The 10971-nt window shown below is 40.2% G+C and overlaps 1 protein-coding gene across 2 annotated transcripts in view; it reads left to right on the plus strand.

Annotated features, from left to right (window-relative positions):
- The window catches only part of PTPRK (protein tyrosine phosphatase receptor type K), a gene marked incomplete at both ends in the record, with an annotated part of 415598 nt that extends 405506 nt beyond the window's left edge, over positions 1 to 10092 (plus strand). For both annotated transcript variants that reach the window (XM_082305949.1, XM_082305950.1), the window contains 6 exons: positions 137 to 310; positions 3327 to 3458; positions 3691 to 3816; positions 5902 to 6065; positions 7370 to 7505; positions 10039 to 10092. In XM_082305949.1, the coding sequence (XP_082162075.1) occupies positions 137 to 310; positions 3327 to 3458; positions 3691 to 3816; positions 5902 to 6065; positions 7370 to 7505; positions 10039 to 10092 (786 nt within the window). The remainder of the gene's footprint in view (positions 1 to 136; positions 311 to 3326; positions 3459 to 3690; positions 3817 to 5901; positions 6066 to 7369; positions 7506 to 10038) is intronic.
- Positions 10093 to 10971: the final 879 nt, after the last annotated feature.

The following is a 10971-nucleotide window of genomic DNA, read 5'->3' on the forward strand; positions in this document are numbered from 1 at the left end:
GCTCTTATTTGCTAATGTCTTCTTGCTAATGCCTCACGTTTTCCCATATTGCAATATTTTAAATTAAAACTTGGGGAATCTTGAGTCCGTTGTCTGTTAGTTCAGCGTGCTAAAGTGAGCGTCCTCTCTCCCTTAGACCCTGAATTCTGTCACCCCTCGCCTGCAAGCGGAGGACTGCAGCATAGCCTGCTTGCCAAGGAACCACGACAAGAACCGCTTCATGGATATGCTGCCACCTGACAGATGTCTGCCTTTCTTAATTACTATTGATGGGGAGAGCAGCAACTACATCAATGCTGCTCTTATGGATGTAAGAGACTATCTTCTTTGTCTGCGTAGTGTGCCGTGAAAAGCTGTGTAATATGAGAGAGAGCACTTGCTGGTTTAAAAAAGGGTAATTCTTTCTTACTCCAGTACCCCGTGAAACGATCCTAACAAAGAAGGGTGGGGGGAATGGGTAAGAAACTCCACCAGCTTGTGTTGCTTCTTCATAAGGTTTTTTATCTTCAGTCTTACACATCCTCATGGGACCCACTGGCAATCTCCCCTTTTCCACAGCACTGTATAAAGCTCTAGTCTCCAGCACTCCAATTCTCAAATCTCAGCAGGATCTCAAAAATTTGCTGTTTGGGAAGTAAATATTAGCTGCCTGAGCATGAGGTTACTATCACTGTTTTAGCAGAAAGGCTACATATATTGAGGCAGGAGAGACAGAGGGAGAAGGAAAAAAAAAAACAAAACCAAACGTTTCTTTAGCATGTTTGGGGATAGGATTGGTTTTGTTCATATTTTGAGTTGCGACTCTTTAAAGACCCTTGAAGTCTGAGCAACAGAAGTATTATCGGGGGAAAGGTGAATTAATGGGAAGAATGGAGGTGAACCTGCTTATAGATGTCTGATGCATAAAACAGTTCATCACATGTGTTGTCAGATACCTGCCTGTGCCTGCCGTTAGCATTTCCAAAGTTAGGCCCCTAAAGTCGCCTTTACAATACATACTTTAAAAAGTGTCCTGATTTCCAGGAGCATCTCCCTTTCCTCAAAAATGAAGTGCTGTCAGAAACTGCTGTGTCAAGAAGAGATGCGGGAATAAAAGGGCAAATAGCAGCAGAAATCATCAGGACTGAATAGTATTCATCCTGGAGTTCTACCTGAGCTAGTGCAAGAAACATTTGAACTGCTAGCAAAATGCAGTCCCTGATCTTACAGTTAGCTATTGTGCCAGAAAAATAGAGGAGTAGCACGTGTGAGACCAATCTATTAGGGAGTCACTGGTGCTGAATGGACGAGCTAGAGCAGTGAGCAGAATTTTGGTAGCAACCAAAATTGTTTAGGATTGCAGTTAAAATTACATTAAGCACCTGGATAAAATTGATGTGCTATGGACCAAACAACACAGCTGCATAGAGGAGTGTGGTTTGGGGAGAAAGGAAGACAACGCAGGCCGACCGGCTGGGTGGCAGGAGGGCTCTCAGTGTGTAACAGTGTGTGGCAGGCAGGGACAGGAACCAGGCAATGTAGTAATGGATAAGCAATCAGAGGCGAGTAAGGAAAGACAGAAATGGTAGTAATAAAAGGAGCAGAAAAAAAGTAATATATTACAATGAAGGCATATAACAAGGCTATAAGTACAGGGTTAAAACTTTGGGTAATAAAAGCTTTTTATTGCCCTTTCTCTTCTCTCTTTTTCAAGACTGATTTATTCAGAGAGAGGGACCCCACTGCTGGGCAAGGAAAGGGGACTTTTGATAGCAAAACAGAAATGGAAACTTTCCCCTTTCTGCAATGTACTTGTCCCTGTGTTCCCACAAGAAGGTGTCTGCTTCCCAGTGTGACAGCAGATCTCCTGCCTGTTCTTTTTGAACACCCGATCATCTCAGACTCAGTACATTCTCTCATCTCAGGAAAGACCAGAAATGATGGGGAAGAGGGCTAGGAAAACATCAGCGAGTACGTGTTTTATTTCTTAAAAATACAAAGGAAGACTCGATATTGGTTGTTCCTCTTTGCTCCCTGGGCAGATCTAGGAAGTGGAACACAAGGTGCTACTACCCCAATATGCTTTCTGCATTAGACAAGGATAGCAAACATAGACAAAAAAATCGTCACCCTCCTTATTCTGTTGTCAAACAAGTACTGATGCCAAAGACATTAATTTGTTATCTTCACAATTTACAGCAAGCAGAAGGGTGAAAAGAATTGTATTTTTTCCTTCTGGGCCTCACACTATGCTCTTTGAGGGTATGTTGATATATTGCATGTGAAGATCCCTCATATCAATCTTCAGACAAGCGAGCTTCCATACCGGAAGAGGTTTAGCCACCCTACCAGATCTTTCTCCTAGGTTAATTTACTCTACTTAATTCAGTAAAAAAACGGCCAAACTGCTTTTGGTACCAGCAGAGGTGCTAAACATGGGGGTCTCGGCATTGCATACAGCAGTTGCAGCACTTCATCTTCAAACTGGTGACTTACAGTCCCATCCGCCTACAAGAATATTCACCATCTTACTCTGTTTCTCAGATTAACCCGTCAGTGCTTCCTTGCCAGTTCATATCTGTATTCCTTCACTGCAGAACTCTTCCCATGCATAGTTGCAGATTGCCTGCAAGAAAAATTCTGATCTCTCCTCTTCTGCTTGCTGCTTGTAATACATGTGCTGCAGGGACTTAGGCCCTCTGCTATTAGTTGCATCTCAGCTAACCTATGCAAGACTGGAAATCCCTATTTGCTGTTGCATGTAACGCCGTATACAGAAAACGGAATCTGCTGTCATGACAGGAAACAGTATTTTCCTGTTTAACTTCTACTTTCTGCTGGAAATGGGCCCCTGTAGTCCTGAAGGTCAGTTCCGTGGGTGACCCTGTGGCTGTGGCACTGAAACAGAATTTGGGATTGAGCTTAGTCCCCAGTTCAGTCACAGAGCTCACGTGTAACCTGCCGCAGATGGGGTGACCTTCTGAGACCTCTGCACCTCTCTCTGCAACACGGGGAGGTTTCCTCCTTGCTCTCCTGGACGCAGTGCCTGGAGTGGAGTTGCCTGAGCCTCATCTCTGCAGAGCCCTGAAGAGAATCTTCAGTGCCCTGTGCATATCTGAACTGAAACAGGGCTTGGCCTGTAACAAAGCAGAAGGCAGACCTGAGCAGAGTAACCTCTTTGTTCTTACCGGAGACGACAATGTATTTTTAACATCAGCTTTGGTGAAATCTGGTGTAATTGATGTCGCAGCTTTGTTCTATTTATGTGTGTTTTCTGTTGCAGTGTTTGAGTGGAAGTTATCGAGTACTTCCTCTACCGGTGCTAATAAAATTGTTTGCCTTTACAGAGCTACAGGCAGCCAGCAGCTTTTATTGTCACACAACATCCTTTACCAAACACTGTGAAAGATTTCTGGAGATTAGTGTATGACTACGGCTGTACTTCTCTTGTTATGTTAAATGAAGTCGACTTAGCACAGGTTAGTTTGGGGCTCGAGTTTTCCATGTACCGTCGCATGCTTTAATCACTCTGGATCCACTACATGATCAAAATGTAGAGCAGTGCAATGACTTCACAGTTATTCTCTGCTTTACAGCAACTAATTAACACTAGTTGCTCAGTAAAGGTTAGGTGAGATGTCTGCAGTGGAATAAGGCAATGCACAAGTTGTAACTTTACCATTTAATTATGCCCATTTTGCTCTGGCGCAGGGCTGCCCGCAATACTGGCCCGAGGAAGGGATACTGCGGTACGGTCCCATCCAAGTGGAATGCATGTCGTGTTCAATGGACTGCGATGTCATAAACCGAATTTTCAGGATATGCAATCTAACAAGAGTAAGCATTATCATAACAATATGTAACATAAAAATATGACATTTTTAACACTCTCTAGGCTCTTGTGGGTTTTAATTTTGAAAAATAGTAAAATACTAACGTTCTTAAGATATTACCCTGAAAAGAGTCAGTCAAGCATCGATATCTAATACTAATTTCTAGTACTTTTCTATAGCTGCATGCTAAGCAGAGAGAGCAGTAAGGTGAATGACTGTTGTTCTGTGGCATTCTCCCTGATGGGTAGAAGATGTACGAGAAGTATTCTGCTTGTTCGGTGTGCAGTGAAAGAAGTATCCCTGTGATGAACATGTAGTGACAGGTATTTAATTCATAGCTTCCGTAAGACATCTTCTGTGGTGAATCAGGAACAGGAGTGCTGAGGCTGGTTATGCAACCAGCACCTTCTCAGCCTAAAATATGAGAACCACAACATAAAAGGAGGATTGTGGCGCCCTGCAAAGAAGGGGTGTGAAAAAACTCTGAAAGCTCCTCTGCCTGTGAAGGGTTCTGCACCACTCTGCCTCAACCTACAGTTATCATCTTTTTCTCAACTTCAGTAGCAGTGCCAGTCTTGCATTCTTGTCGGCTTTCTCACACCTTGCACCATCTTTTCTTTTTGCTGTCCCGTAGTGTTTCGCACTACACAGCATCTTCTTAAACCCTGTTTGCCACACAGTGGCTCCTCCTTTAGCTCACCGCTATAAATCACTTATTTATGTTGCCTACAGGTAAGGAGTTACAGATGCTTGTGCCACTGTTATTATGTACAGTTCACCAGCAATCGCTATTTTATTTACCATTACTACTTTGTACCTTTCATCCAATACTGAACTTACACAGCACCAACTGCCACTTGGAGTATACGTTTAGCTTTCATTCATGTTGAGAATAGCTGTGGGGAAAACTGATTACTGTGTATACGAAGATTTTTTTTTTTTCTTTTGATTTTGGTCACATTTTCATTTTTCAAAGTGTAGAGATTGGTTTGTGTGTGGCCAGTATTTTATCTAAACCTTTATTTTGCTTATATTCAGAGCGAAGAAAAACATTTTGAGCTCTTCATACCTTGTTTGGAAACTACAGGAAGCTAAGATGTAGGCACACTGGCAAATATTACGCCATAGTGCTTTTTTTGTTGTATTTTGAGACTTCCTCTTTTTTTTTTGGCTTATTTCTTATTTTCACTTTTTCCATTTCTTCTTTTTTACAATGTTTTGATTTTCTACTCCTCTACTTCTCTTTGTCTCCCATGCCTTTTTGCCTTTACGTCTTGCTTTTCAGTATCCTTCTGCTCTGTTTTTCCTTTTCTGAAATCCACATTCCTACCCCTTTTTGTCGTCTTCAGCTCCAAGAAACTGAATAGACTATTTATTCTTCCAATTATTGAGGCCTTTCTTGTGACAGTCTAATTCTATTCAAAGCTCTCCCTGCGTAGCATCTAGCACATGGAAGGCTCAAGAGACTGGCAGCAAGGCTGTCATGATTATCATAGTCTGGCAAAAAGGGAAGACTTCAAGGAAAATAGTTGTATTTGTGCACCAATATTACTTGTTGTTTATTTATAATGGGGTCAGTTCATGCATGGGAGCAAAAGGTATGTCTCTTCATTTCTGTAGGTCTAAGAATTTAACAGTGATGTTTTTAATTGATTATTGATGTTAAGGATAAAAATCCTGCACACGTAGAATCTAGGGGATTTGTTCATTAGAAAAAGTCAGGATAGGTTACATTAGTGATTGATAAACTGTGGATTGATAAACTGTGATGCTGTCTTCAAAGTAGTTCCCTTTTTTCCTTTTTTGACGTCTTCCTTGAGCTCAAGTGATACGAATTAATGGCGACCCTACTGTGTGTGTGTGTGTGTATGTATATCCACTGTGTGTGTATATATATATACACACACCCCCTAAAGGAGACCCTAATGTATATAATGTATATACATTACATAATACCATGTAATGTATGTACATGTTTGAATCTGTCCATAATATAAACACTTAGGTTTCATGTTAGTTTTGTATTTTCGTTTTCTAAACCAAGATGTAAAGGTGCCATATTGACCTAAAGCTCTTTGGTTTCCCTCAGCCACAAGAGGGCTATCTGATGGTGCAGCAATTCCAGTATTTGGGATGGGCTTCTCACAGAGATGTACCAGCTTCCAAGAGATCCTTCTTGAAGTTAATTCTCCAGGTTGAAAAATGGCAAGAGGAATGTGAAGAAGGGGAGGGCCGGACCATCATCCATTGCCTGTGAGTAATTGGGAGAAAGTCAAATTGCTGCTCTTCAAATAAATGCTTATAAATTAGTTCTTGTTTTAAGTTCAAGCAGTATTCTCATGGCTACATTCTTTTGCACATGCCCTTGTTTCTTTATTAAAAAAAAAAAAAAAAAAAAAACAAAATCACACACTGGTACTGTAGGTTGGCTTTTCATGAACTTTCAGATTTCTCTTGTGTCAGGTCAAGGTACCATGGGAATGAGTATTTTGGACATGATGCTACAGTAATACTGTGTATTGTTTCCTTCTGTACGTAATGGCGTGTTTTTCAGGTACAAAACGTGTGCAGATCAATTTCTTCTATACGGTTTCAGTAAGGAAGTCTTTTATGCTGAATGCCAAATGGTTATTTCTTTGTGTCTCTCTTGCATATCGTGTGTTGCATTTTTTCCGGAAGGCCTACTTATTTTGAGGGTTTTAGACTGAAAGCTATGGATATATGAAACCAGAGAAAAGTTCTATAACACAGTACGTTGTACTAAAACTGTTGTTGGTAAATGACAGCTGGCTGCTTATCTGAGCCTTTAAGTATCGAATGAGAGCTGTTTTGGGAGTTTTGAAAAGGCAGCATCTTTTTCTCCCTAAGCAGAGAATGACCAGTCTCTCTCCTACCTTATTTAAATATAAAGTTTAAAACTTAGAAATTGAATTACGCATTTCTCCCTACTTTTACAAGAAGGTTTCTGTTTAAATGTTCAGAATTAACTTGTGGCCCCTTTCTGCCCACCTCTCCTCGTTATCCGTGGAAACTTCTGGCTAATTTAAACTTAAGAAGTACCTACCTTAATTTCTTTGAAATTAAGATTAAAATAGTTCAGAAGGTCCCCAAAGGTCAACAAGATATCAAATCAGTGATGCCTTGGCATTACTCTGGCTAGATAATCCTCATGCCATAGGATAATTTAAGTGAGTCTCTTTCCGGAACTAAATGGAAAATGTTGTACTTGCCATTGAACTTGGTTTTTAATTTCTAATGTCGTACTTGCCATTGAACTTACTTTTTTATTTCTAATGCCTATGTAAATTAGGCTATAGCATAGCTGGGCAGCATGGTGGGCTGTAAGGGTAGAATTCAAAAGAAGTAATTGAAAGGAAGGTCAGAAACAGCAAATGTCTCAGACCAAACCCACTGGAGCTGCAAGGAGATTGCTAAAGCCTGGTCTCCCTGTGAGGATCACGAATCACTCATGCTTACAGAGTGAAAGAACAGACGTGCGTTTTGCATACTCTCTTATGCCGCGGTGACATTTAACCAGCTCTTTTCCTTGTGTACAGAAACGGCGGTGGCCGGAGCGGGATGTTCTGTGCCATTGGCATTGTGGTTGAGATGGTAAAAAGGCAGAACGTTGTGGATGTTTTCCACGCAGTGAAGACTTTGCGGAACAGTAAGCCCAACATGGTAGAAACTCCGGTAAGCAGCAGCCCATCAGCGTTATTGCAAACAGCCTGGGAGCCAGAGGCGCTCTTGTTGTGTGAGCTGCGTTCTCAGTCCTGTGCCCACAAAACAGAGCAAACTTATGTTGGTCCACAAGAAGAAAGGGACATGGTTTTGGGGTCTTGGGCTCCCCTTGTAGTATAGACTGAGCAGAGGCTGTTCTGAGTCTTGGTAGGAGCGTAAGGTTGGGAAACGTTACATTCTGTGTTGGAAATTTCTTGATTGTACACACAAGCCAACACCATGAGAGGCCAGGCTAAGCATTTTATGCTACTTTTCTTGTAGTGGTACTGTGCTTTTCACAGAAAACATTCTGAGTTAACAGAATGCACTTTTATCTCCCAAAATAACCTGGTCTATTTGAAGAGAAGTTGCAGCGGGTTGTGTTCACACAAACCATCTTGAAATCTTACAGAGCACGGCATTTCTTCTTGGTAGGAATAAGCTCTAAAGTCCAGATTAGGAGCTGGAGATGTGAATATTTTGCTCTTAATAACAACTGCTGCTTTGGAAGCTGAATAGAGTAATGATAATGTTTGTTACTCAGATTTCTAGCAGTCAAAATGATACCTCAGGACTTTAAAATCAAAGACTTGGATCTAATATGTTGGAAATGAATATATAGAATCACAGAATCATTTGGGTTGGAAAAGACCCTTAAGATCATTGAGTCCAACAGTTTATTGTTTATAGTGTTTATTATTTAGGTTAACTAATATAAACAATATGAGCTGAATTAGCAAAACCACAACACTAAATATTTGCATGTACATTGCCAGAACTCAAAATAACCTTCACTCTTTTGGTCAATCTTTATGCGTACAGTATGAGGACATATCCATCTGTGTGATCACCTCAGTCATGAAAACTGAACATAGTGGAAAGTCCTGAAAAGAATTCTCCCAAGTGGGGTTTTTTTTTCCTTCCTGTAGGTGAATGTGAAAGCAGGTTAGACAGTGTTTGGGAGTTTCTGCCATTTGACTCTCACACTACCAGCAGCCAGTGTCACTTTTCAGCCAGATGGCTGCCTACAGCATAAAAATTAGGGATGCCAATTGAAATGAAAACCGTTTTGCAGTTTATGCATAGTGAAAATTGCTTCTGACCTTCTGAACTTGCATATTGAGCAAAATGGCTGTAGCTGCCTCTCCCCATATTGCCCTTTTTTCCAGGTGTCACTGCTTGCTTGGCATCAAGTAGCTTCTGTGGCATGATTTGTTTAATTATTGTGCATCACTTCCATCCTTTGCCACCACATAAATTAAGAAGATGGTTAAAATGTTAACAGGTAGAGCATCTTGTAGCAGCAGTGACATTGGGCTAGGTATTGCTGGTTTTGTCAGAAATACTTTGCAGTCTACTGTGCCGTAGACATCTGAGACACAACATACTGAATTGCTGCCTGGATTTCAGTTCATTGCTATGAAGAAAACAGGTCAGATCACATGGAAAATTACTTGTATCACTGTAAAGGGAGGCCAAGGTAGATTGCGTGTATTTCTGATAAATGGTCTGAAAACTTTTATTTCGTTTTAAAATAGTCCTGCATTCCATTGTAGCTTTAATCTGCAGTTACTGAATTTCCATAGTTACGTGTTTCTGTTGTGGGGGTTTTTATTCAGAACTCTTGAACAGCAGCAGCTGTTGAGTCGTTAGTTAGAAAACAAACCAGGAAAACCAATATCTAACACTGTCATGTGCCCTACATTCAGCGGCATGATCAGATAACAAAAATGAGCAGCACAATAAAGCCTTTAAGATATCCCCACCACTTCCTGCTAATGGATCACACTGGCTTCCTTTGCAAACAAAAATAAATCACAAAAGCAGATTCATTTTGTTAGGTCGCAAGGACAATAGAGATTGAATTCATTTCCTTGGTTTTTCTTCTCCTTCTCACCCTCTCCTTCCTCCTCCCTCTCCCCCAGTATCAGCTCTGAACAGCAGCCTTGCTAAGGAGAAATACTAACCATGATGAAATTTTGAGCTTTAACTTCTCTTTTAAATGTGCATCTGATCTCTTGGACGTTACATCGACACGACTACACGTGGGCTGTGGGCGCAGAGCAGCTTTGTGTCACAGCGCAGTATTCCCTAGCCGTTCCCTGGCAGCCCACGCAGCAGGCGCTGGTTAACTGCTCAGTATCAGCTCACTTAAATACAAATGGTGTATCAGAGTCGAGGTGCTTTCACTGCAAGAATGCTGTGACTCATAGGAGAACTTTTCATGTTTGATAAACCAGTTCAGAAGCTGAAAAAATCAGGGAAGCAAATCATTGCATTTCGTGGTCAGTTTTTTTTTCCAGTTCGTTGGTTAGGGTGAGTTTTTAAATCAGAGCTGGTAATATACTTGTGTAGGGGCGGGGGCGGACCCAAGCATGTCAGGCTTGGAGTTAAAATTGCATAATAGTTAGCAAAGACTATTCTTGTTTGTAGATATTGCTGCTAATACTTTAGAATCTTAATTTAACTTCTCTTCTTTTTTTTTTTTTCCTCTTTCCCTTTAAAGGAGCAATATCGCTTCTGCTACGATGTTGCGCTGGAGTACTTGGAATCCTCTTAGTTGGAATGGATGTGACAAAGTCACCAAATACATGAATCTCAATAAGCTGTTTTGACAACAGTTCTTGATCCTGTGAAGAAAGATTTTAGGGGAAGAGGGGGGGTGGGAGGGATTTTAAATTTTAAATGCAAAGTATTTTTCTTATGAAGTTGTGTATCTTAATAAAAGAACTCAATCTGTTTCTATGCTTGTATACAGTATCAACATTTAGTGCCACATAAATACTATTTAATGAAAACCAGAGTCAGAAGCGCAAATTAGGACTTTTCAGTGTTTGTATATGCAGCCGTCTCTCAATTCCAGTAGAGCGACCATCTGTTGCATGTATCAATATTTCCTATATGGTATTAATTTTTCTTTTTTTTCTTTTGATACATTGTTAAAGTACAATAACAGTGCAGATTGATAGTAAGGTTCATTCTTTATACGTTTCAAGTGTTGCATATATATATTATATATAGTAAAAAAAAAACTGGCTTATTTTGTTTTAATGTGCAATGATGGCTGGATCACGTAAAGATCTTTATAAAGAAACTTAAATATAAGCCAAAGACTCAAGTGTAAATATGTCTATATGGAGAAAGCACATGTATTTATTGTTTACTTGCATTCCTTTTTTGATGGCTGAAAAAAGAAGAATCATTTTTCTTGAAGAAAGCTTTTTTTGCTGAAATCAAGTGTAAACAATTTTTGTAGTTTATTTTTTGTATGTTTTAGTGTAAGTAGAAGACATACTTTTTATGCATAGACCAAGAAACATTGGTATAGTGGTTTTGTTGTGTACATGCTTGTGATTCAAATCCATGTAAACAACTCGGCTATAGAAGGTCTTTAACTACAGGACCAAAATCAAAACATTTTCCTGAAAATGTATAGTTT

This window comes from Platalea leucorodia (assembly GCF_965183815.1).
Source record: "Platalea leucorodia genome assembly, chromosome: 3".
NCBI lineage: Eukaryota > Metazoa > Chordata > Aves > Pelecaniformes > Threskiornithidae > Platalea > Platalea leucorodia.